The sequence below is a fragment of the Ranitomeya imitator genome, chromosome 7 (assembly GCF_032444005.1).
Source record: "Ranitomeya imitator isolate aRanImi1 chromosome 7, aRanImi1.pri, whole genome shotgun sequence".
NCBI lineage: Eukaryota > Metazoa > Chordata > Amphibia > Anura > Dendrobatidae > Ranitomeya > Ranitomeya imitator.
The window spans coordinates 86,238,108-86,265,593 of record NC_091288.1 but is presented as its reverse complement, the minus strand read 5'-3'; the positions used below and the strand labels follow the sequence as shown (position 1 = coordinate 86,265,593).

Genomic DNA, 27,486 nt, shown 5'->3' with positions numbered 1-27,486 from the left:
TCACCGGAGGTGACGTCAGATCCTCACACAGGAACTCTGGCTTGTTGGAGGAGCCTCCTGTGCTGTTATTGTGCCCTGAGGAAAGAGCGGCTCGCAACACCGGACCGGCACCGGGGGACAGTAGGCAGCATGTCTGACCAGGTGATGCAGTGGTGGCGGGGGCTCCGGGGTGGTAGGGACACTACCAACTGCCATTATTTACAGGCTGTAGATGTGGGAGAGCAGTGGCCGAGCGTTGCGCTAGTGACGGGACATGCGCAGGTGTCGCTGCGGCTTGTTTATGTTCTTACGTAAATGTGTTCGGTGTACAGGGCTGTTATGTAATCTGTACTGTGCCTGCCCGGCATGTGTAGTGCCCGGTGCTGGGGTACAGGCTGGTAGTAGAGCCCAGCTACACCTTACAGGAGGGCATCAGGCCTGGTGGTAGAGCCCAGCTACACATTACAGGAGGGCATCAGGCCTGGTAGTAGAGCCCAGCTACACCTTACAGGAGGGCATCAGGCCTGGTGGTAGAGCCCAGCTACACCTTACAGGAGGGCATCAGGCCTGGTGGTAGAGCCCAGCTACACCTTACAGGAGGGCATCAGGCCTGGTGGTAGAGCCCAGCTACACCTTACAGGAGGGCATCAGGCCTGGTGGTAGAGCCCAGCTACACCTTACAGGAGGGCATCAGGCCTGGTGGTAGAGCCCAGCTACACCTTACAGGAGGGCATCAGGCCTGGTGGTAGAGCCCAGCTACACCTTACAGGAGGGCATCAGGCCTGGTGGTAGAGCCCAGCTACACCTTACAGGAGGGCATCAGGCCTGGTGGTAGAGCCCAGCTACACCTTACAGGAGGGCATCAGGCCTGGTGGTAGAGCCCAGCTACACCTTACAGGAGGGCATCAGGCCTGGTAGTAGAGCCCAGCTACACCTTATAGGAGGGCATCAGGCCTGGTGGTAGAGCCCAGCTACACCTTACAGGAGGGCATCAGGCGCGGTAGTAGAGCCCAGCTACACCTTGCAGGAGGGCATCAGGCCTGGTGGTAGAGCCCAGCTACACCTTACAGGAGGGCATCAGGCCCGGTAGTAGAGCCCAGCTACACCTTACAGGAGGGCATCAGGCCCGGTGGTAGAGCCCAGCTACACCTTACAGGAGGGCATCAGGCCCGGTGGTAGAGCCCAGGTACACTATACAGGAGGGCATCAGGCCTGGTGGTAGAGCCCAGGTACACTATACAGGAGGGCATCAGGCCTGGTGGTAGAGCCCAGCTACACCTTACAGGAGGGCATCAGGCCTGGTGGTAGAGCCCAGCTACACCTTAAAGGAGGGCATCAGGCCTGGTAGTAGAGCCCAGCTACACCTTATAGGAGGGCATCAGGCCTGGTGGTAGAGCCCAGCTACACCTTACAGGAGGGCATCAGGCCTGGTGGTAGAGCCCAGCTACACCTTACAGGAGGGCATCAGGCCTGGTGGTAGAGCCCAGCTACACCTTACAGGAGGGCATCAGGCCTGGTGGTAGAGCCCAGCTACACCTTACAGGAGGGCATCAGGCCTGGTGGTAGAGCCCAGCTACACCTTACAGGAGGGCATCAGGCCCGGTGGTAGAGCCCAGGTACACTATACAGGAGGGCATCAGGCCTGGTGGTAGAGCCCAGGTACACTATACAGGAGGGCATCAGGCCTGGTGGTAGAGCCCAGCTACACCTTACAGGAGGGCATCAGGCCTGGTGGTAGAGCCCAGCTACACCTTAAAGGAGGGCATCAGGCCTGGTGGTAGAGCCCAGCTACACCTTACAGGAGGGCATCAGGCGCGGTAGTAGAGCCCAGCTACACCTTACAGGAGGGCATCAGGCCCGGTGGTAGAGCCCAGCTACACCTTACAGGAGGGCATCAGGCCTGGTGGTAGAGCCCAGCTACACCTTACAGGAGGGCATCAGGCCTGGTGGTAGAGCCCAGGTACACTATACAGGAGGGCATCAGGCCTGGTAGTAGAGACCAGCTGAATGCTTTATATATGAGGGCATTAGGCCTCATAGTAGAGCCTGGCTCTACGCTATATATGCCCGGCATGTGTAGTACGCGATGCTGGAGTACAGCCTGGTAGTAGAGAGTCCAGCTGTATGATATATACGAGCAGGGCTGTGGACAATGCACTGACCTGTGGAGCGTGTACATGGCAACCTATAGGAGCATGCAGTGCTGTAGTATAAAGCATGAGGGAAGGCAGCTGTAATGTGAACTACTGATAAAGTCCAGTGTAGGCAGTCGGCTCTTAGTTTTGGTGATGGTACATACACGAGGGCAACCTGTGATGCACGAGGCCTGAAAACATAGATGATTGTTTTCCATTCAGCTTGTATTTCAGGAAAGCTCTTGACTTGCACGCCCTTAGGCCTTTATTGCCAGACTGTGGTTGTAATTGGGTCCCCTTGGCCTCCACCAGTTCAATATATAACAAAAAGTTCTGGAACAGACAGATGTTATTCCATCCAACAAGATCCGGTTAAAGGATAACTAATAGTTTGCTATTTTCCAATGTTTTTGTTAATTGCAAGTAATTTGGTGGGATCCAGGTCCCGAGACCCCCATGCTGATTGGAGAACTGCATAGTAGACGGTAGCACACACAGAACTGTGTATGGATGTAATACTAAGCCTGTGCCTTCTACTGTTCTCCGATCTGTCTCCTGAGCTGCAACCCTTTCGGAGCGTTTATAAAGGATTGATGGGGTCTCAGGTCCCGGATGCCACCGATCTACTTGCAATTAAGGGAATAAAACCAACTTACTCTTAAAAGAAAAAAATAATATATATTGTATATTATATTGGTGGTGGATGCCATGGCATTCATTACTTGTGTCTACTACAGATACATTTTGAGCTTTTCTGACAACGTTATATTGGCAAATAGATAAACACATACAGCTAGGAAAATTGTTAGGACCATCAGGACCCACTGAAATCGACAAGACCTCACAACAGAAGCAGTGGAAAAATGTCCGCAGCAATTTTACAAATATCCAAAATGTTTATTAATATACAAAAGACAAGGATAAGACTGGAACAAGGGGTGATTCATATCACAGCATAAGTGGTGGGAGTCAGCAACAAATACCTTATAGTCACAGCAGTGGATGCTTAACACATGTTATCAAATATCAATAATTGTAAAAACATCACGCTAACATAACATACCGAGTGGTGTGTGACAGGGATCTGTGCAGTCTCGCGCCCTCCCCGACGCACGTTTCGGAAGTAAAAAACTTCCTTCCTCAGGGGGCGTCAATATATTGGGTTGTACTATGCCACTGTTAAAGGGGTTGGCCACTACTTCTACACGTTTGCACTCCGATCTAAGTTGCACACTTTCCAGATAGATTTAATTACCTATATTGTCTGGTTCTGCTCTGCAGCCTAGTGACACGATCCCATCTTATGGTTTCTCTGGGGATTTCTGTGCCATTTTATATGCTTTCCTCATCCCTCTGTCTGGACTGTAGCAGCATCACTAAAAGGTTTGTTGTCTGATGATCAATGGTCATAGTTTGTCCTTCTTTGTTGCCTAGTAGAAGACAATAGGGGGAATGGACAGTATTTTGGTAAGCATCTCATCACATATGGAATTACCTATAGGGTTTGTCTCGTCTTCTCAGGAGCGCACAGTCCCCCCACCTTCCCTCTTGATGGGGGGCTGCGCTCCTGAATATAGATAGTTGAAACCAGCTGCATGGCTGCTCCATTGGCGCCAACTGTACTCTCAAGTGATGCAAGCTGGTGGGGGCCATCATAGTGTGTGTGTGGTCAGCCGTGGGGGCAAAATATTAACTGATGGGTCCATTGTGGGGGACATCATACTGTCTGGAAGACCATGGGGCATTATACTATATGGGTGGAGAATGAGGGGCATTTCACTGTGAGAAAGGGACAGTGGGGGTAATATTGCTTCATAACAGTGGTATTACAAGTTACATAGGTTGAAAAAAGACTTGGGTCCATCAAGTTCAACTTTTCTCCATCAATTGTACATTTTGTCACAAAATTATCTACAACCAACCATGTTATGTGTACCGAGGAAATGATCCAGCCCTTTTTTAGGCTAGGGTCACATTGCGTTAGTGCAACCCGTTTAGCGCTAGCGGGTTGCGCTAACGCAATGTTTTTAATGGGGCCGCGTCCTGGGGTCGCGGTAACGTCCCCGCTCTCGCAGATCTGCGAGAGCGGGGAACGGACCGCTGGCACGCCTCGGACGCTGCGAGCAGCGTCCGCGGCGCGCCAGGAAACACCGGCGCGTCGCTAGCGCGTGCCGAACATGGCACGCGCTAATGCTGCGCGTTCCCATTGCCGTGAATGGGCGCGCTAACGGACGCGTTGCACGGCGTTAATTTCGCCGTGCAACGCTGTCCGTTAAGCGCGTTCCCATATACGCCAAAAAGCCGGTATAATGTCCTCTGCAGAAATGGAGGAGCCCAGTGACACTAAGGCTGGCCAGTTCTAATGATTTGACCAGCTTCAGAGCAGTGCTTACCAGCTCTATGGAAAAGAGCTTACAAACGTGTGCTCCCTGCCAAGGAGACCTCTGATAGATTGCAGAGGTATCCGGTAACCTAGACAACAAGCAGCAAAATTAACCCCTTTACCCCCAAGGGTGGTTTGCACGTTAATGACCGGGACAATTTTTACAATTCTGACCACTGTCCCTTTATGAGGTTATAACTCTGAAACGCTTCAACAGATCCCAGTGATTCTGACATTGTTTTCTCGTGACATTTTGTACTTCATGATAGTGGTAAAATTTCTTTGATATTACCTGCGTTTATTTGTGGGAAAAAAATGGAAATTTGGCGAAGATTTTGAAAATTTCGCAATTTTCAAAATTTGAATTTTTATGTAATTAAATCAGAGATATGTCACACAACATACTTAAGTAACATTTCCCGCATGTCTACTTTACATCAGCACAATTTTAGAACCAACATTTTTTTGTTGTTAGGGAGTTATAAGGGTTAAAAGTTGACCAGCAATTTCTCATTTCTCAGTCGCCCATGACAGCACTACCAGAGAGAGGGGATCCGCCCTTCAGGGACAGGAAACCTATAGGATAAAAGGGCGGTACCTCTCTCCTGCATCAGTTTGGTTTCCTGTCCCTGACTGGGAACCCTCTAGGATCGGTACCTGAAAGATCCGGAGCCGGCCAGTCGAGCTATGACGGTGAGGAGGCCCTTGTCACGGCTGGTGCTGTGTCCGCCGCCGCCACTGCTGGGACCGAAGGGAATGCAGAGTGCGCGGAGGGAAGCGCGGCCGCCTCCCCGGATTGGGGTAGAGGCTTCGGGGACCTGGTGTGCCTTACATCTTCACGCCGCAACAAGCACTTCCTGATTCGGGGCATGCGCACGATGTGCGAGGTGCACCAAGATGGCCGCTGCCCCGGATCTAGTGCATCTCTACTTCCGGGTTCCAGGCAGCGCGCGCATGCGCAGATAAAGATATGGGGATCAGCGCTTCCCGATGACGCAGCCCTGGAGGAGGGGGTGGATTGGCGCCAAAATCCCTTTTAAAGATCGCTGTGGAGATGTTTCCTTGCTGCGTGCAGTCCCAATAATGGAGGACAGCGATCAGCAGCTCCAGCCGCCGCAGCCATTACAGCCGCAGCAGCAGCGTCGCCACCAGCGCAAGCCGGATGCGCAAAGAAAAAGATCCTCTGCCGGCACTCAACAGTACTCGCTTGAGCAGCCATTCCACGCCGCAGAGTAAAGTCTCCAGTATGGCTAACCAGCCGACACCACCAACTACGGATCTCATACAGGATCCTATACCTCCTCCAGAACCGGTACCTGTGGCTGCGCAAGATGGGTGAGTGATCTTCGTGAACATTCACCAAATAATTGGGGTCCCCTTTTCTGTTTATTTTTAGGCAAGAAAAAGAACGGAGAAAACTAAGCATAGGTCCTGTCCCCTGTGCAGAAAACCCTTGTCGCAAACCTGGGATAAGAAATTGTGTGATTCCTGTATAGGACAGGTCCTTTGTGAGGAAACCCCTAGTTTTGCCTCTGAATTGCGATCTGTAATCAGATCAGAGGTAGAAACGGCGTTTAAATCCCTTAAAGGGGAAGGGGTTAAAGAGAAAACACCTGTACCCTATTCACACTCCGATTCCTCTAGTTCTGAAGATGGAGATTCAGATAGGCGGGGTTTCTCCTCGGATTCTGAGAGCGGAGGTCGCCACTTCTTCCCTTTAGATGAAGTCGATGCCCTTGTGAAGGCTGTAAGATCGACCATGGGGGTCCTGGATCCCCGTCCTGACAAAACGGTACAGGACATCATGTTTGGAGGATTTGGTCAGAAAAAGCGCAGAGTCTTTCCACTTAAAGTAGGAAAACAGTAACAACTAAAATCTATGGTAAAACCTGGAAAAAGTTTCTGTTCACCTCTGGTGTAAAATTACAAGATGGGGTCCCAGTTGTTAAAATATTAGAATTCCTACAAAAAGGCTTAGATCTAGGCCTCTTGGTAAGCACCTTAAAAGTGCAAATAGCGGCTTTAGGTGCATTATACAGTGAGAATATAGCCGCTAACCAATGGGTAACAAGGTTTATTAAAGCTGCTGTAAGATCTAAACCCATAAATATTAAAAGACTACCAACCTGGGACTTAAATTTCGTCTTGTCAGCTCTAAAAGAACCCCCGTTTGAGCCCATAGATTCGATACCACTTAAAACCTTATCACTTAAAACGGCCCTTCTCACAGCCTTAACATCTGCCCGTAGAATAAGTGATCTCCAGGCCCTATCTGCTAATCCTCCCTTCACGCAAATAATGGACGATGGGGTAATACTAAAGGTACCGTCACACTGAGCGACGCTGCAGCGATACCGACAACGATCCGGATCGCTGCAGCGTCGCTGTTTGGTCGCTGGAGAGCTGTCACACAGACAGCTCTCCAGCGACCATCGATGCCGGTAACCAGGGTAAACATCGGGTTATTAAGCGCAGGGCCGCGCTTGTAACCCGATGTTTACCCTGGTTACCAGCGTAAAAGTAAAAAAAACAACAAACACTTCATACTTACCTTCCGCTGTCTGTCCCTCGGCGCTCTGCTTCTCTGCCCTGTGTAAGTACAGCGGCCGGAAAGCAGAGCGGTGACGTCACCGCTCTGCTTTCCGGCCGCTGGGCTTACACAGGACAGAGAAGCAGAGCGCCGAGGGACAGACAGCGGAAGGTAAGTATGAAGTGTTTGTTGTTTTTTTACTTTTACGCTGGTAACCAGGGTAAACATCGGGTTACTAAGCGCGGCCCTGCGCTTAGTAACCCGATGTTTACCCTGGTTACCAGTGAAGACATCGCTGAATCGGCGTCACACACGCCGATTCAGCGATGTCATCAGGAAGTCCAGCGACCAAATAAAGTGCTGGACTTTCTGCAGCGACCAGCGACATCACAGCAGGATTCTGATCGCTGCTGTGTGTCAAACTGAACGATATCGCTAGCCAGGACGCCGCAACGTCACGGATCGCTAGCGATATCGTTCAGTGTGACGGTACCTTTAGAACAGACCCCGCTTATCTACCCAAGGTTGCTTCCAATTTTCACAGGTCCCAGGAGATAATCCTTCCTTCCTTCTGCCCAAATCCTAAAAATAAGAAAGAGGAAAAATTCCACACATTAGATGCGAGAAGGTGTCTAGTGCAATACTTAGAATCCACCCAACAGCATAGGAAGGAAGGGTCTCTCTTTATCTGTTTTCAGGGACCTAGAAAAAGACTCAAAGCCTCCAAAAGCACTATAGCTCGCTGGGTAACAGATGCGATAGCCTTGGCGTACTCGTCCACTGGAAACACAGTTCCTGAAGGCTCAAAGCGCACTCCACAAGAGCTATGTCGACCTCCTGGGCCGAAAGGTCGGAGGTATCAATAGACAAAATCTGTAAGGCGGCCACCTGGTCATCACCTTCAACCTTTTTTAGACACTACCGCTTAGATCTAGCCTCTTCATCTGACTTAACCTTCGGAAGAAGGGTCCTGCAGGCTGTGTTCCCTCCCTAAAGCAATAATCTCTGCAATTCTCTCTGGTAGTGCTGTCATGGGCAACTGAGAAAAGCATAGTTACTTACCGATAACTGTATTTATTCGGATTCCCATGACAGCACTACGAGAGAGGGGATCCGCCCTTCAAGAACAGGAAACCTACAGATACAAAAGGGCGGCACCTCTCCCCATGCATCAGTCTTACAAGGTTCCTTGCAGGGTCAGTTGACATTGAGTCCAGAGGTTCTGACATCTCTTAGATTGTGGGACTGGGTCCGAGGTATTATTTCAGAAGGCCTGAAATTGGAATTTATTCACTGGCCTCGGCATAAGTTTATGCTAACCCCCTTACGTTCCTCCACTATTGAACAGACGGCTTTAGAGGCAGAAGTTGTGGGTTTATGCCTTAAAAACGTGCTGATTGAGGTCCCAGAGTCAGAAAGAGGGAGTGGATTCTACTCTCCTCTATTTCTGATTCAAAAACCGGACAGGTCATTTAGGACTATTATTAACCTTAAATCCCTTAATGAATACCTGGTTAAGGCCACATTTAAAATGGAGTCAATCAGCTCTGCAATAAAAATGTTGTTCAAACACTGCTTCATGGTAGTTGTGGAACATTGCGGGTAACTACTGGGTATCAAGGTTTATCAAAGCAGCTAGTAGATCCAGACCTATACACAGGAATAGGTCAATGCCTTGGGATCTCAATCTAATCCTTTCAGCCTTGACTAAGGAACCATTTGAGCCCTTACATTCAGCCTCACTTAAATTACTATCCCTCAAAACAGCGTTTTTGGTGGCAATTACATCTGCTCGAAGGGTAGGAGACATACAGGCTCTTTCTAGGCTGTCCCCTTATACAGAATTTCTACAGGACAGAGTAGTCCTCAGACCAGATCCAGCTTATTTACCAAAAGTGGCCTCAGATTTTCACAGATCTCAGGAGATAGTGCTCCCGTCATTTCTCCCTAATCCTTCTAATTCCAAAGAGGAGTTACTCCATACATTAGATGTTAGGAGATGTCTATTAGAATATATATCAGTCACTGATGCTTGGAAGAGAGAGGATGCGTTGTTTCTATCCTTCCAAGGTCCCAGGAAAGGTCTTAGAGTTTCAAAGTACACGCTAGCGAAGTGGATTAGGGAGGCTATCTCTCTGGCTTATACTGCAGGTGGAGGTCCAGCTCCGCAGAATCTGAGGGCACATTCCACCCGGGCCATGGCTACATCCTGGGCTGAAAGATCTGGAGTTCGATCGACCAGATATGTAAGGCAGCTACGTGGTCATCCCCTTCCACCTTTTTCAAGCACTATAGGTTGGACTTGGGGTTCTCTTCTGATCTCACCTTCGGGTTAAGGGTGCTACAGGCTATAGTCCCTCCCTAAGGTAGTTTACATCTCTGTAATTCTCTCGTAGTGCTGTCATGGGAATCCGAATAAAGCATTAAGCTACTTACTGGTAGCGGCATTTTTCGGAGGCCCATGACAGCACCCTTAGTTCCCTCCCTATTCACGTGGGGGTTGCACTTCCTATAATGTATATAATGAGATAGATAGATCTCACGTGTGGTATATAGTTCAATATGATGGATTATTTTTGTACATAAACTGTATATAATGTATATTTGTGTGCTACTAACCGCGGTAGTCCTCTCAGGCTCTGAAATACAACTGATGCATGGGGAGAGGTGCCACCCTTTTGTATCTGTAGGTTTCCTGTTCCTGAAAGGCGGATTCCCTCTCTCGTAGTGCTGTCATGGGCCTCTGAAAAATGCCGCTACCAGTAAGTAGCTTAATGCTTTCTCAGAGCCCATGACAGCACCTGCTTATTTCCCCCCCTTGTCACATGTGCAGTGAGCACCTTATTATATGAAGTGTGTATTTTGATTATAGACACTGTGTAATCCTGCTAAGCAATATGTTAAAATTGTATATTTTCCTGTTGTCACTAACCTGGAGGACCTCTGATGCTCTGTATACCAAACTGACGCAGGAGAGAGGTACCGCCCTTTTATCCTGTAGGTTTCCTGTCCCTGAAGGGCGGATCCCCTCTCTCTGGTAGTGCTGTCATGGGCTCTGAGGAATACCGTTATCGGTAAGTAACTATGCTTTTTTTTTTCAACACCATTTTTTTTTTTTTTTTTTTTAGGGACCACATCTCATTTGAAGTCCTTTTTAGGGGTCTATATTATAGAAAATAACCAAGTGTGACATCATTCTAAAAACCTCACCCCTCAAGGTACAAAACTACAGTTTATAACGCAAAGCGGTGAAAATAAAAAATATTTTTTTCCACAAAAATTATTTGTAGCCCCCAGTTTTGTAATTTCCCATGGGTAACAGGAGAAATTGGACCCCAAACGTTGTTGGCCAATTTGTCCTGAGTACGCTGATACCCAATATGTGGGGGGGAACCACCGTTTGGGCGTAGAGCTCGGAAGGGAAGGAGCGCCATTTGGAATGCAGACTTAGATGGATTGGTCTGCCGGCGTCACGTTGCATTTGCAGAGCCCCTCATGTAACTAAACAGTAGAAACCCCCCACAAGTGACCCCATATTGGAAACTAGACCCCCCCCCCCCCAAGGAACTTATCTAGATGTGTTGTGAGAACTTTGAACCCCCAAGTGTTTCACTACAGTTTATAACGCAGAGCCGTGAAAATAAAGTCTATTTTTTTCCCACAAAAATTATTTTTTTTAGCCCCCAGTTTTGTATTTTCCCAAGGGTAACAAGAGAAATTGGACCCCAAAAGTTGTTGTCCAATGTGTCCTGAGTACGCTGATACCCCATATGTTGGGGTAAACCCCTGTTTTGGCGCACGGGAGAGCTTGGAAGGGAAAGAGCACTGTTTTACTTTTTCAACGCAGAATTGGCTGAAATTGAGATCGGACGCCATGTCGCGTTTGGAGAGCCCCTGATGTGCCTAAACAGTGGAAACAGTGGAAACCCCCCACCCCCCACAATCATAACTGAAACCCTAATGCAAACACACCCCTAACCCTAATCTCAACGGTAACCCTAACCACACCCCTAACCCTAATGGCCTTGCGCAGGTGTATACTACGGAGGACATAGAATGAACTTCAATCCAATATTGCGGCCAGCATGCAGCCAGCGGGTAAGGAAAGGGTGAATCAAACACCCGAAAACTGACCGAAAACCGGTCCCGCCAAATTCAGGTGACAGGTTCCCTTTAAAGGGAAACCTGTCACCCCCAAAATCGAAGGTGAGCTAAGCCCACCGGCATCAGGGGCTTATCTACAGCATTCTGTAATGCTGTTGATAAGCCCCCGATGTATCCTGAAAGATGAGAAAAAGAGGTTATATTATACTCACCCAGGGGCGGTCCCGGTCTGGTCCGATGGGTGTCGCGGTCCGGGGCCTCCCATCTTCATCAGATGACATCCTCTTGTCTTCATGCTGTGGCTCCGGCGTAGGCGTACTTTATCTGCCCTGTTGAGGACAGAGCAAAGTACTGCAGTGCGCAGGCGCTGGGCCTCTCTGACCTTTCCAGGCGCCTGCGCACTGCAGTACTTTGCTCTGCCCTCAACAGGGCAGACAAAGTACGCCTGCGCCAGAGCCACAGCGTGAAGACAAGAGGGCGTCATCGTAAGGCTTCTTTCACACTTACGTCGGTACGGGGCCGTCACGAAGCGTCGGCGCAACGTACCGTAAGTGTGAAATTTTGAGTGATGTGCGCAGCGGACGCAGTGTTTCAACGCGTCCGCTGTCCAATGTAAAGTCCCAGGGAGGAGAGGGGATTTCCTGCCGGGCATGCGCATTAAAAAATGCAGGATAGGACGTACGAAAAAAGGTTCCCTTGAACGTTTTTAGATACGACGGCCTGCCAAATACCAACGCATCCAATGCACGACGTATGGAACGTGTGTCCGTACGTCGCGATGCGTTGGTAATATAAGTCTATGTGGAAAAAACACGCATCCTGCAGGCAACTTTGCAGGATGTTTTTTTTTTCACAAAACGAAGCATTGTGACGGTTAGCTGAAAACGTAAGTGTGAAAGTAGCCTAAGAAGATAGGAGGCCCCGGACCGCGACACCCATCGTACCGGGACCGCCCCTGGGTGAGTATAGTCTAACCTCTTTTTCTCATCTTTCAGGATACATCGGGGGCTTATCCACAGCATTACAGAATGCTGTAGATAAGCCCCTGATGCTGGTAGGCTTAGCTCACCTTCAATTTTGGGGGTGACAGGTTCCCTTTTAAAGGCAGTCTTTGGTCTGAAATGAAAACTTTAGGCTGTGTGCACACGTTGCGGTTTTTTCGCGTTTTTCACTATAAAAACGCATACATTATGCATCCCATCATTTAGAATGCATTCCGCAATTTTTGTGCACATGATGCGTTTTTTTCAGCGAAAAAATGCATCGCGGTAAAAAACGCAGCATGTTCATTAATTTTGCGGATTTTTTGCGTTTTTCCCGCTATTTAATGCATTGGGATGCTTCGAAAAAAAGCGTCAAACGTGCAAAAAAAAAAAAGCGTCAAAAAACGCATGCGGATTTCTTGCAGAAAATGTCTGGTTTTGCTCAGGCAATTTCTGCAAGAAATCCTGAACGTGTGCACATAGCCTTACTGTCACCCTATGTGACTGCAGACTGACGAATCGTGACATGTGGTGCTCACAGTATGCGATGCTCACACTGTCACGATATCCCCTGTATGCCCCGAGCAAGAGGGCGGTCATGTGACCTCATGTAAGCTTAACCCCTGTTAAAATAATCTGCATGTTTAGGACCTTCCAAGTTCAGAACTAACATGGACTGAAAGATGACTTTTTCTGACCCGTCCCTTGCAGCCTGGTTTTGAATTGATGGATAAAAGTGAAAAATTTGCTGACTCTTAGCCTTTTCTTGATCAGCCGTTTAACCCTTTAAAAAAACACCATTTAGCACCATATATTTATGGCAGTACCTTAATTAATTTTTTAACTTGGTAATCGCTTTTTAATTTAAAAATATTTTTTCAGCTGCGGGAAACGATAACTCATCGGCCCTCCACAATCTGATTGTTTGGTGCTGATGCTGGGCCTGATGTTGAAATGCCAGGATGGCAGAGCATGGCTGCCGTTCATTGGGCAGCCAGTGATGGGTATATCTGCTTCTGAGCTGAACCGGTGACTTTATGACTGGTGTCCTTGCATTGCTGGAAGTGACCGGTGGGGCGCAGTGACGGCCATAGTGTATATTAATGTAGTGGTCAGTACTCTCGATGGAAAGTATACTATAAGTAGAAGTTACATCGTTGAAATGAGAAAGTCTATTAGCGTGCTGCCGCTGTGTTCATTGTCAGTGATGGATTTGGAAAAGACACAATGTTGTGATCTGTATGACAGATCTAGTGATCCTTCCATCAATCCCTATAGATGGAAGTGTAGTGTGCCCATCACCTTTGCACGTTCCCTTCTTTGTTTTGTGCCTTCATAGCAATACATTTTCCTGTTTCTTTGTGAAGGCGCGTGCTCGCAGCATTGCAGATGTAACGCACCGTCTGGTATGTTCTCCTTTTGACTCTCATTCCCTTGCAGAATATAATTCTTCGTCTTTTCTGCATGATGAGCCTGCTGATTCCACATTCTGGCAGCCGCGCGCTCCGTGCAGGGCTGAATCAGCAGCGCAGCTTATGAAAGGACATTAAGAAGCGTGAACAGACTGTTTAAGAGGGGCATTAGAAATCTCAGTGCTAGTAAAGAAAAGGAACAATTCCTTTTATTAGCTGTGGTCAGCTTCTTTATGTATTGCACACAGGAATGTGGTAAAATTGCTGTATATAATACAGTCATTGTTAAAGGGAAGGTGCCATAGAAAAAAAATAACGAAAAAATGTAAAGTATTAATATTTTAAATTACCTTTTTTTGTTCATTTTACTTAATTAAAAACAATGTGAAAAGGTTTGATATTTCCACTTTGAAACACTAGGGGGAGCAGCTGCTGAAATTTGCTATGAAAACCTAGTGTACTGCTAGCTCGCATTATGACTGCAGTAAAAGTGGGCAGGATCTGCTGTCGCCCCTCTCCTCCCCTTCTGGGTGTTTAGGATCACAGTGCTGAGCCATTTTGTTGGTGACTGTAATGTCATACTGACAAGTAGACAGGGTCACCGAGAATGGCCGACAGCACCCATTCTGTTAGATTTTGCTGCTCTCTGTATCATAAGCTGGGGTTAGATACGTGGAGTGTATCAAGTGCACGAATAGATATACTTAGCGTAACACTCTGGGATTAGATACAGGACTAAGTGTATTGTGTCACATGATGGGATTAGATATTGAGCACAGTGGAGTGTATCACACAGGATGGTATTAGATACGCAGTATCTAATGTATGTAATGTGTGACCGTGCTCTGTCCACTTTTATGGAAGCAGTGGTGTGATTCCTTGTTCCGTCCACTTCTATGGGAGCAATGGTGTAATGTGACCCCCCGCTCCATCAACTTCTATGGGAACAGTGGTTTAATGTAACACTGCTCCATCCACTGCATTACTCCTTCTATAGAAGTAGACAGAGCAGGGCCACACATTACACCACTACTCCCATAGAAGAGTCTTACAGAGTAGTGGGCCCCACGTAGTTCTCCGTGCAGAGTAGTGGGCCCCACGTAGTTCTCCGTGCAGAGTAGTGGGCCCCACGTAGTTCTCCGTGCAGAGTAGTGGGCCCCACGTAGTTCTCCGTGCAGAGTAGTGGGCCCCACGTAGTTCTCCGTGCAGAGTAGTGGGCCCCACGTAGTTCTCCGTGCAGAGTAGTGGGCCCCACGTAGTTCTCCGTGCAGAGTAGTGGGCCCCACGTAGTTCTCCGTGCAGAGTAGTGGGCCCCACGTAGTTCTCCGTGCAGAGTAGTGGGCCCCACGTAGTTCTCCGTGCAGAGTAGTGGGCCCCACGTAGTTCTCCGTGCAGAGTAGTGGGCCCCACGTAGTTCTCCGTGCAGAGTAGTGGGCCCCACGTAGTTCTCCGTGCAGAGTAGTGGGCCCCACGTAGTTCTCCGTGCAGAGTAGTGGGCCCCACGTAGTTCTCCGTGCAGAGTAGTGGGCCCCACGTAGTTCTCCGTGCAGAGTAGTGGGCCCCACGTAGTTCTCCGTGCAGAGTAGTGGGCCCCACGTAGTTCTCCGTGCAGAGTAGTGGGCCCCACGTAGTTCTCCGTGCAGAGTAGTGGGCCCCACGTAGTTCTCCGTGCAGAGTAGTGGGCCCCACGTAGTTCTCCGTGCAGAGTAGTGGGCCCCACGTAGTTCTCCGTGCAGAGTAGTGGGCCCCACGTAGTTCTCCGTGCAGAGTAGTGGGCCCCACGTAGTTCTCCGTGCAGAGTAGTGGGCCCCACGTAGTTCTCCGTGCAGAGTAGTGGGCCCCACGTAGTTCTCCGTGCAGAGTAGTGGGCCCCACGTAGTTCTCCGTGCAGAGTAGTGGGCCCCACGTAGTTCTCCGTGCAGAGTAGTGGGCCCCACGTAGTTCTCCGTGCAGAGTAGTGGGCCCCACGTAGTTCTCCGTGCAGAGTAGTGGGCCCCACGTAGTTCTCCGTGCAGAGTAGTGGGCCCCACGTAGTTCTCCGTGCAGAGTAGTGGGCCCCACGTAGTTCTCCGTGCAGAGTAGTGGGCCCCACGTAGTTCTCCGTGCAGAGTAGTGGGCCCCACGTAGTTCTCCGTGCAGAGTAGTGGGCCCCACGTAGTTCTCCGTGCAGAGTAGTGGGCCCCACGTAGTTCTCCGTGCAGAGTAGTGGGCCCCACGTAGTTCTCCGTGCAGAGTAGTGGGCCCCACGTAGTTCTCCGTGCAGAGTAGTGGGCCCCACGTAGTTCTCCGTGCAGAGTAGTGGGCCCCACGTAGTTCTCCGTGCAGAGTAGTGGGCCCCACGTAGTTCTCCGTGCAGAGTAGTGGGCCCCACGTAGTTCTCCGTGCAGAGTAGTGGGCCCCACGTAGTTCTCCGTGCAGAGTAGTGGGCCCCACGTAGTTCTCCGTGCAGAGTAGTGGGCCCCACGTAGTTCTCCGTGCAGAGTAGTGGGCCCCACGTAGTTCTCCGTGCAGAGTAGTGGGCCCCACGTAGTTCTCCGTGCAGAGTAGTGGGCCCCACGTAGTTCTCCGTGCAGAGTAGTGGGCCCCACGTAGTTCTCCGTGCAGAGTAGTGGGCCCCACGTAGTTCTCCGTGCAGAGTAGTGGGCCCCACGTAGTTCTCCGTGCAGAGTAGTGGGCCCCACGTAGTTCTCCGTGCAGAGTAGTGGGCCCCACGTAGTTCTCCGTGCAGAGTAGTGGGCCCCACGTAGTTCTCCGTGCAGAGTAGTGGGCCCCACGTAGTTCTCCGTGCAGAGTAGTGGGCCCCACGTAGTTCTCCGTGCAGAGTAGTGGGCCCCACGTAGTTCTCCGTGCAGAGTAGTGGGCCCCACGTAGTTCTCCGTGCAGAGTAGTGGGCCCCACGTAGTTCTCCGTGCAGAGTAGTGGGCCCCACGTAGTTCTCCGTGCAGAGTAGTGGGCCCCACGTAGTTCTCCGTGCAGAGTAGTGGGCCCCACGTAGTTCTCCGTGCAGAGTAGTGGGCCCCACGTAGTTCTCCGTGCAGAGTAGTGGGCCCCACGTAGTTCTCCGTGCAGAGTAGTGGGCCCCACGTAGTTCTCCGTGCAGAGTAGTGGGCCCCACGTAGTTCTCCGTGCAGAGTAGTGGGCCCCACGTAGTTCTCCGTGCAGAGTAGTGGGCCCCACGTAGTTCTCCGTGCAGAGTAGTGGGCCCCACGTAGTTCTCCGTGCAGAGTAGTGGGCCCCACGTAGTTCTCCGTGCAGAGTAGTGGGCCCCACGTAGTTCTCCGTGCAGAGTAGTGGGCCCCACGTAGTTCTCCGTGCAGAGTAGTGGGCCCCACGTAGTTCTCCGTGCAGAGTAGTGGGCCCCACGTAGTTCTCCGTGCAGAGTAGTGGGCCCCACGTAGTTCTCCGTGCAGAGTAGTGGGCCCCACGTAGTTCTCCGTGCAGAGTAGTGGGCCCCACGTAGTTCTCCGTGCAGAGTAGTGGGCCCCACGTAGTTCTCCGTGCAGAGTAGTGGGCCCCACGTAGTTCTCCGTGCAGAGTAGTGGGCCCCACGTAGTTCTCCGTGCAGAGTAGTGGGCCCCACGTAGTTCTCCGTGCAGAGTAGTGGGCCCCACGTAGTTCTCCGTGCAGAGTAGTGGGCCCCACGTAGTTCTCCGTGCAGAGTAGTGGGCCCCACGTAGTTCTCCGGGCAGAGTAGTGGGCCCCACGTAGTTCTCCGGGCAGAGTAGTGGGCCCCACGTAGTTCTCCGGGCAGAGTAGTGGGCCCCACGTAGTTCTCCGGGCAGAGTAGTGGGCCCCACGTAGTTCTCCGGGCAGAGTAGTGGGCCCCACGTAGTTCTCCGGGCAGAGTAGTGGGCCCCACGTAGTTCTCCGGGCAGAGTAGTGGGCCCCACGTAGTTCTCCGGGCAGAGTAGTGGGCCCCACGTAGTTCTCCGGGCAGAGTAGTGGGCCCCACGTAGTTCTCCGGGCAGAGTAGTGGGCCCCACGTAGTTCTCCGGGCAGAGTAGTGGGCCCCACGTAGTTCTCCGGGCAGAGTAGTGGGCCCCACGTAGTTCTCCGGGCAGAGTAGTGGGCCCCACGTAGTTCTCCGGGCAGAGTAGTGGGCCCCACGTAGTTCTCCGGGCAGAGTAGTGGGCCCCACGTAGTTCTCCGGGCAGAGTAGTGGGCCCCACGTAGTTCTCCGGGCAGAGTAGTGGGCCCCACGTAGTTCTCCGGGCAGAGTAGTGGGCCCCACGTAGTTCTCCGGGCAGAGTAGTGGGCCCCACGTAGTTCTCCGGGCAGAGTAGTGGGCCCCACGTAGTTCTCCGGGCAGAGTAGTGGGCCCCACGTAGTTCTCCGGGCAGAGTAGTGGGCCCCACGTAGTTCTCCGGGCAGAGTAGTGGGCCCCACGTAGTTCTCCGGGCAGAGTAGTGGGCCCCACGTAGTTCTCCGGGCAGAGTAGTGGGCCCCACGTAGTTCTCCGGGCAGAGTAGTGGGCCCCACGTAGTTCTCCGGGCAGAGTAGTGGGCCCCACGTAGTTCTCCGGGCAGAGTAGTGGGCCCCACGTAGTTCTCCGGGCAGAGTAGTGGGCCCCACGTAGTTCTCCGGGCAGAGTAGTGGGCCCCACGTAGTTCTCCGGGCAGAGTAGTGGGCCCCACGTAGTTCTCCGGGCAGAGTAGTGGGCCCCACGTAGTTCTCCGGGCAGAGTAGTGGGCCCCACGTAGTTCTCCGGGCAGAGTAGTGGGCCCCACGTAGTTCTCCGGGCAGAGTAGTGGGCCCCACGTAGTTCTCCGGGCAGAGTAGTGGGCCCCACGTAGTTCTCCGGGCAGAGTAGTGGGCCCCACGTAGTTCTCCGGGCAGAGTAGTGGGCCCCACGTAGTTCTCCGGGCAGAGTAGTGGGCCCCACGTAGTTCTCCGGGCAGAGTAGTGGGCCCCACGTAGTTCTCCGGGCAGAGTAGTGGGCCCCACGTAGTTCTCCGGGCAGAGTAGTGGGCCCCACGTAGTTCTCCGGGCAGAGTAGTGGGCCCCACGTAGTTCTCCGGGCAGAGTAGTGGGCCCCACGTAGTTCTCCGGGCAGAGTAGTGGGCCCCACGTAGTTCTCCGGGCAGAGTAGTGGGCCCCACGTAGTTCTCCGGGCAGAGTAGTGGGCCCCACGTAGTTCTCCGGGCAGAGTAGTGGGCCCCACGTAGTTCTCCGGGCAGAGTAGTGGGCCCCACGTAGTTCTCCGGGCAGAGTAGTGGGCCCCACGTAGTTCTCCGGGCAGAGTAGTGGGCCCCACGTAGTTCTCCGGGCAGAGTAGTGGGCCCCACGTAGTTCTCCGGGCAGAGTAGTGGGCCCCACGTAGTTCTCCGGGCAGAGTAGTGGGCCCCACGTAGTTCTCCGGGCAGAGTAGTGGGCCCCACGTAGTTCTCCGGGCAGAGTAGTGGGCCCCACGTAGTTCTCCGGGCAGAGTAGTGGGCCCCACGTAGTTCTCCGGGCAGAGTAGTGGGCCCCACGTAGTTCTCCGGGCAGAGTAGTGGGCCCCACGTAGTTCTCCATGTGATGCTCTGCTTAGATATTCATTCTTATGGCTTTTGGTGGGTCACTGATACTTCACTGGCCTGCCCCCTATTTTACATACTGCATATACTATTGTGGAGTTAGAAATTTCTTTTTTTACATTAAGCAAAATGGCGCCTGCATTCACAGTAGCATCTATCGTGCATATGATATTGTAGAGTTAAAAATATATCATTGTAATCATTATAACGGCGCCAACCTGACACTGTGTGTAGGTTACTATGCACAATCCTGCTGACAGGTTACCTTTAATGCTGGACCAGTTAGACGAATCTAGGTTTTTCTCCTGGTATTTGTCCATGTTCTACTATGTTTTTTCATTGTTTTATCTTCTCACTTTCCAGGAAGCTAAACCATCCAGCGAGGACTTGGGAGATAAGAAAGAAGGTGGCGACTATATTAAACTAAAAGTAATTGGCCAGGTAAATGTTGGTATAGAAGTTGAGATAATTTGGCATATTTACATTTAAATGAATCAATCATTCCTATTCTATGAAGCCTGTGTGGATATACACCGTATGTCCAGCATAAGCTCAGTTCTTTGGTTGGAATAGGTTAGGGGATTTTTTTTTTTTTGGGTCAATACGAAGATGAAATGATTGAATTGACACATTTGGACATGTCTGGTTTACATGATTATTTATGTGGAGAAGAATAACTTAAAAATTTGCAAATGATGAATTGTGTCTTGGTGAATGGGCAGGTGATGGCTTGCGCTATCTTAAAGGGAACCTGTCACCCCTAAAATGTATTTGAGCTTTGGCCACCGGCATCAGGGGCTTATCTACAGCATTCTGTAATGCTGTAGATAAGCCCCCGATGTATCCTGAAAGATGAGAAATAAAGGTTAGATTATACTCACCCAGGGGCGGTCCCGCTGCTGTCCGGGTCTGATGGGCGTCGCGGTCCGGGGCCTCCCATCTTCTTACAATGATGTCCTCTTGTCTTCACGCCGCGGCTTTGGCAGAGCAAAGTACTGCAGTGCAGAGGCGCTGGGAAAGGTCAGAGAGGCCCAGCGCCTGTGCACTGCAGTACTTTACGCTGCCCTCAACAGGGCAGACAAAGTACGCCGGAGCCGCGGCAAGAAGACGAGAAGAGGACGTTATCGTATGAAGATGGGAGGCCCCGGACCGCAACGCCCATCGAACTGGACCGCCCCTGGGGGAGTATAATATAACCTCTTTTTCTTACCTTTCAGGTTACATCGGGGGCATTCCAGAATGCTGTAGATAAGCCCCTGATGCCGGTGGCTGCAGCTCATATACGATTTTGGGGGTGACAATTCCCTTTAATTTTGATTGTCTTTTTAAGCTCTTCTAAGCTTGCTCTGCTCACATGTTTATATTGCGCCTCCTCTATTCAGGACAGCAGTGAAATCCATTTTAAGGTAAAGATGACGACGCACCTGAAAAAGCTGAAAGAGTCCTACTGTCAGAGACAGGTGAGAAATACTGTTTATCAGAGCTCCTGTTCCATCAGTATGGGGTCCAAGTACTACTTCCACTATAGTATGCTGTGGGAGTGGGTCAGGTTTACGCATTGGTGGGCTGCCAAGCTTTATCATTTGATAAGTAATTGGAAATCCTGAAAACAATTTATTGGAAATAACTATAACACCATTATATTGCTCTTTTTATGCTAGGGTAACTGTAATCTTAAATCTTCAATATTATCTTTAATCTTCCTTCACGGAGCATTGTACAGGCCCAGTAGTAAGTCCATGGTCTATACCCCGGTCTGTGTGCAGCGGATGCCGACGTCGTGCACTTCAGAGTTCTGACTGATCGATTGGGTTCTCGGGACCCAGATCTCCACTGATCGACAGGACTTGGCATCCCTGATGTGTAAATAATTATTTTTTTAATACCTCTTTTTCTGAACTATTGTTTTTAATTTTAGGGTGTGCCCATGAATTCCCTAAGGTTTCTTTTTGAAGGGCAGAGGATTGCAGATCACCAGACTCCTAAAGAGGTTTGTAATAAATAAAGATGTCTCCCAGTCCTAAACGTATGGCTTTCCCCAAATTGGAAACACGCATGTAGTTTTTGTCTTTGTCAAAGCTAGGGGTGCATCCAAAATTTGGCTACAAATCGAGAAGTAATTGATGCGTCTCCTTTCCTCCTGTGATTGATTTGAGAAAAAAAATAGAAAAACCTGCATTTGTGATTTCAACCTTAAACTAATTTCTGGTCAGCTGAATAGGCTCCTCAAGCAGGACATGGTAGACCCCCTGTCCTGTCCTGATGTCTGCAAAGCATTCTGCAAAACAGTTATGGTACTCGGCAAGGAGTATATAGAAACGGGGTGTGCGATTGTTCAAGGATGTAGCATTTTGTGCATCAGGTCCCATCACTAAAGTACTGATAAATAGAATATTTGCTAATGCAGGAGATTTGATCAAGAACATCTTACTTACAAAAACATGTAAAATTTAGACTTCACTATTTTTCCCAACCATTATAATAATGAATTGTTCCAAGCTCCTGCCTTAACAACCCTCCTCCCTGTATCATCCCCCCAACAAAAACTTGATCTGGTCAAAGTCAAGCTGCGTCCAAGCCTAGCATTTCCCCCTATATTCTAAGCTGCCTTTAGATAGGGTCACGTAGAAAAACCAGAGGTTGATTCATATAGCAATTCTTTCTAACCATTCTTCTATTTAAAGAGGTTTTCTGGGTCTTTTATATCAATGGCATATCCTTAGGATATGTCATCAATATCTGATCAGTGGGGTGCAGCACTCAGTACCCCGCTGTTCCTGGTGCCAGCTGGATGTGCTGAGTTGTGGAGCTGCACAACTCCGTCAACTGAACAATGGCTGCGGTCGGGTACTGCACTTACGCCACACATTTGCCAGGTAAACATTTAAATGCAGAGATGGGACAAACTATTTTAGTGCCCTAGAAAGGTGAATGAATGGCGGAACAAATCCACAAGGAATACCGAACTTGGCACCGTCATGGATAGGAGGCACTTTTATGATAAAAAAGCATGCTTTGTTATAGAAGATCATACAACTGAGGACCTCAGCCTTCATTAGGTACAGTAAAGCGGTAAGTGAACTTACATTTATAGAAAAGCTGAAAGGGCAGAGATGGCGCCAAAAAGAAAATAAGGGGATCTGTTATTGTATGGCAGGCAAGAGAAATCAAACAGGAGTATGCAGATATAATACAGAATAGTATTAATGAATGGGAATATAATATAGCGTGATATATTTTTGGACAGAATATATAGGTGTTAAAAGGAACCTGTCACCAGAATAAAAAAAACACACTCTTAACCTGCAGATATGGGGTTAATCTGCAGGTTAACAGCGTTATTAACCTGCCCAGCGCCCGCACTTAAGCAAATGTTGTGGGGGAGAAAATTTACCTTCAACCCCTCCTTCCCCCAGCAGCATTTTGGGTTCAGTCACAGGGGTGGATCTGGATCAGTCACTGCTCTATATCCTCACAGTGGCCATTGTAACTGCGGCCCCGACACTGACTGCCGGTACCAATGCAGAGCCCGTGTCGGTCAGGACCATAGCTCCGCTCTGTGACTGAAGCAGAGCCGCCTGGTGACAGGTTAATCAGATCCTGTTGGGGATGGCCACTCATGGTTTAACGGTCAGTCAAGCACAGGTTGCACAGTGTATTATCAAGACGATCAAACAATCGCGTATTCAAGTCCCCTTATGGGAACCGGTAAACATTATCTTTATTATTTTTATTTTATAATCCGTTTTGATGATTAAAAAAAAAAGGCTTATCTTTAAAAAAAAAAAAAAAAAAAACACAATCCCCCACAAGTCACATATTTAGTATCACTGCATTAGAAACAACCTGTACACTCTCATTTTCCATCGTAAACGTTGAAAATTATTAACTGCCATAATTGCCATTTTTGTTAATCTTGGCTGAACAAAAAAAATGATCAAAATGTTTTGTTAATTCCAAAATGAAATTAAAGGGAACCTGTCACCCCGTTTTTTCAGTAGGAGATAAAAATACCGTTAAATAGGGCCTGAGCTGTGCTTTACAATAGGGTATTTTTTGTCCCCTGATTCCCTACCTATGCTGCCGAAATACCTTACAAAAGTGGCTTTTTTCGCCTGTCAATCAGGCTGGTCAGGTCGGATGGGCGTGGTCACAGCGCTGTTTCTCCCCCACATCTTGCTTATGTTCCCGTTGGTGGCGTAGTGCTTCTCGCATGCGCAAGTGCCGAATGCACTGCGCAGCTGTAGAAAAAGAGCGCGCTCGCCGCTATTCAGCGGTTTCTCGGTGGGCGCGGCCATCTTCCTGAGGCAGATGGAGTCTCCTGCTTCCCGGGGCTTCAGGAAAATGGCCGCGGGATGCCGCGCGTGCGCAGATGGACATCACGGCGGCCATTTTCCTGAAGCCGAGATTCGAACTCAGGAAGATGGCTGCGCCCACCGAGAAACCGCTGAATAGCGGCAAGCGGGAACATAAGCAAGATGTGGGGGAGAAACAGCGCTGTGACCACGCCCATCTGACCAGCCTGATTGACAGGCGAAAAAGGCCACTTTTGTAAGGTATTTCGGCAGCATAGGTAGGGAATCAGGGGACAAAAAATACCCTATTGTAAACCACAGCTCAGGCCCTATTTAACGGTATTTTTATCTCCTACTGAAAAAACGGGGTGACAGGTTCCCTTTAAAAAAAAACCCTATAGCTTGTTATGCACACAAAAAAGCCCTCATACAGTTCTGTAAAGAGAAAAATGAAAAGGTCATAGCTCGTAAAATATGGCAGCCAAAAAAAGTAAATTCTATAAAATTGGTATTGCTATATTTATACCTGCCCAAACAATAAAGTTCAAGGGAATCTGTCACCAGGCTTTTCCTACCTAGTTTGAGAGCCGCATAATGTATGGGCAGAGACCCTGATTCCAGCAGTGTATCATTTACTGGGCTGCCTGCTGTAATATTCATTAAAAAAAGTTTTTCACTAGGTAACTACATTGCATGCTGCCAAATAATCCACGCACACCTCCATCACTGATTGGCAGCTTTCTGCCTATGCACAGTGTACACAGAAAGCTGCCAATCAGTGGTGTGGGCGGGAGCACCACACGCCCTGGAGCCTGGGAGAAATCATTAGCATAAAGACAGAATATAACATTTCCCAGCAATAAGACCAATTAATATGAGGCATACAGGTAGGACCAGTGTAACCTTTCTATCACCTGTATGCCCATATTAATAGGTCATATAGATCCTGGGGGGGGACAGAAGATTCCCTTTAAAGAAATGGACTATTGGATAACACTCAATGTATGAAAGCTAGAGAGGGTCAGAAAGGGAAGAAAGCAAACTGACCATGAAGGAAACATGTAATAACCAAAAAAGAATGAAAATATACGGAGTCTAAAGGAAATTGTCAATCTTCTATTTAAAGAAGCACTCCCATGAAACTTTTTGCCTACACCTGTGTGAACTTATATGTAGCCCAAGTGCAGTAATAGGCCATGTTCACACGTTGCGTCGGGTCCCTGCGGGTTTTCCCGCAGCGGATTTGATAAATCTGCAGGGCAAACCCGCTGCGGTTATCCCTGCAGATTTATCACGTTTTGTCCTGCGGGTTCCGCTGCGGGATTTTACTCCTACTATTGATGCTGCATATGCAGCAATATGCAGCATCAATAGTAATGTTAAAAATAAAAAAAATAATGATACACTCACCCTCTGACGTCCCGATCTCCTCGGCGCTGCAGGCGGCGGTCCGGTTCCAAAGATGCTGTGCGAGAAGGACCTTTGTGACGTCACGGTCATGTGACCGCGACGTCTCCGCAGATCCTGGTCACATAGCAAACCTGAGACCGGACGGCCGCGTGCAGCGCTGAGAGGTGAGTATAACATTATTTTTTATTTTAATTCTTTTTTTTAACCACAAATATGGTTCCCGGGGCCTGGAGGAGAGTCTCCTCTCCTCCACCCTGGGTATAACCCGCACATTATCCGCTTACTTCCCGCATGGTGGGCACAGCCCCATGCGGGAAGTAAGCGGATCAATGCATTTCTATGGGTGCAGAATCGCTGCGATTCTGCACAAAGTGACATGCTGCGGGTTATAAACCGCTGCGTTTCTGCGCGGTTTTTCCCGCAGCATGTGCACAGCGGTTTGCGGTTTCCATAGGGTTTACAGGTTACTGTAAACGCAATGGAAACTGCTGCGGACCCGCAGCATCAAAATCGCCGCGGTTCCGCGGTAAAAACCGCAACGTGTGCACATAGCCTTATACTCACAGATCAGTCTTCCTCCAGTTTCCAGCACTGCTCCTGTCCTGTTCTGGGTCTCTGATCCAGAAGCCGTTTTTACAATGTAAGTCTATGGAGCGTCATAACAAGGCTTTTTAGTGTCATGTTTTTTAGTCAATGATTATTTATTCTCAATTTTTATGGTAATTATTTTTGGTGCCAACCCAGCCAACTTCTAGCTTTTGTATTGAAGCAAGTACTTTTAGTTACAGTAAAAAAAAAAAAAAAATAGTCTTAGGTCCTTGGCAATAAGTTGTATGCTTGTCTGTAATAAAGCATAGCATTATTTTGATCATAAGCTTGCCTGCTTCCAGTACATTAGTATAGCAGCAATCTGTCTAATTTTGTGAATTGGTTCCTCGATTCACTCACCTCCTATGGGAGCTTCTGAGGGAGTCAATAGAGAAGGATCCTGTCCCTAGTCCGAGAGGCAGATCACGCCTTCCAATGGAGTTGTGCCCATTCCTTAGCACGACATATTGAGGTGAGCGTATAGTCCTCTTCTTATATACGCATATTGAAACTAATACTACTCTTAGATAGCGCCCCCTACTTGTCTTATTTCTGAGAAACTAAAACTGTGGTTTTAGTTCCCCAAGGCTGAGAACGCACATTGTGCTCCAACACCCAATCTTACATACACACACCATCGCACGCACACGCTGTTGCCAAGGCCGAGAAGGAAAATTGTTCTCCAACACCCAATATTACACATTCTCTGCATCATATACGCCTTCGTACGCCAGCCACATCGCTCGCACTCACACACCACATATATAACTCGTACATACCCTCCGGTCCTGGGTCAGCGCACAGTGCATGTACTGGGGGGGATTCATGAGTCAGTAGTCACACAGAGTGACTGCAGACTTATCGAGTTGGACCAGACAAACCCTTTAAGTTTAAATTACTTAATATGAAGCGACTTGGTACTGAGTGTAGATATTGTCTGCAATGTTTTTGTGTTTCTAACCAGACACGTCTTCTCTTACAGCTGGGCATGGAGGAAGAAGACGTTATTGAGGTTTATCAGGAACAGACTGGGGGCCATTCGTTGATTTAATATTTTGTTTTGCTCTATTTTCATTTGGAATTTTTTTTTTTTTTTTTTTTTGACATTCTGGATTTTTTTATTTTTATTTTGTAATAAGTTGTTTACCTCCCCTGCCATACGGCTTCCTTTCTTGTTGTAATCCACTTGCTGTCTTCAGTGGGAAGTTATGATCAGAAAATGACCAATTGTTTAAATTTGAATTTTGTGTTATTTGTATTTTTTAATTAGACTAGTAATGTTTTTTTTCTATATCACAATCTTTACTAAAAAAAAAAAATTAAAAAGGTCTTTTTAATTTTCACACTGGCCACTGGGGCTTTTTTTTAATACTTTCTGTTTCAGGAAACACTTGTACATAGCCACAACGAACAGACTCTGACCTTATTTTTTGTATAAGCAGGGTTGGATGTGACATAACACCGACTCCACCAATCACAAGGTGATCAGCTGTATATAGAGGTATCACCTGTCTGCAATCCTGCCTCTGATAATAAGGAGTCTTGCTAAATACTTTTTCTCAATAGGCAGGGAATACCAGCCTTAAAAAATCCTCAGTGGCCACTGTGAAAATTGCAAGATTGCTAATTTTTATTTTATTTTTTGATGAAAATTATGAAAAAAGACATTTTTAAAAAGCATCCAACACAAAATGCTGACTTAAACAATTGTTCCTTTTCTGATTATTGCTTCCTTTAAACATCACATCATTTCAGCAACCACACTATGTACCAAGATGAGCAGCATCTGTGCACTTCACCAATTCAAGCCTTTTTGTCATCTATGCCTCTGGGCTGCGAGGACCCAGCTTGGAGACTACATGATAAATTTGTGACAAGAGAAGAGAACTTATTGGATACTCTGCTTCATATTAAAGTTGAAAAACCTTGGCACCATAACTTCATTGTTCCTGCGCCTGCCTAGAAGAGTTAGGAGTTGTGTTTTTAGAAGTGGTCATGCTTCAAAAACCCTATGTATAGAGAAAATGTTTGTTGTATCTTTTATTTTTGTGGGGCATGGGTTTTAAAAAAAGTTAAAAACGAAAAAAAATGCATTATCTGTATTGGCTTAATTGAAGTAATATTAAAAAAAGAAACATTTTTAAAATCTGA

At 48.7% G+C, this 27,486-nt stretch overlaps 1 protein-coding gene across 1 annotated transcript; it reads left to right on the top strand.

Annotated features, from left to right (window-relative positions):
* SUMO1 (small ubiquitin like modifier 1) lies at nucleotides 1-27,486 on the top strand. Its single transcript, XM_069733573.1, has 5 exons — nucleotides 1-141; nucleotides 19,406-19,483; nucleotides 20,425-20,502; nucleotides 20,961-21,032; nucleotides 26,318-27,486. Exons 1-5 carry the CDS (start codon nucleotides 130-132, stop codon nucleotides 26,384-26,386), a joined length of 309 nt encoding a protein of 102 aa, XP_069589674.1. The 5' UTR covers nucleotides 1-129; the 3' UTR covers nucleotides 26,387-27,486.

Coding starts and splice junctions, on each gene's coding strand:
- SUMO1 (XM_069733573.1), top strand. Junction 19,484..20,424: donor AACTAAAAGTAATTGGCCAG/GTAAATGTTGGT, acceptor TCCTCTATTCAG/GACAGCAGTGAAATCCATTT. Junction 21,033..26,317: donor ATCACCAGACTCCTAAAGAG/GTTTGTAATAAA, acceptor CTTCTCTTACAG/CTGGGCATGGAGGAAGAAGA.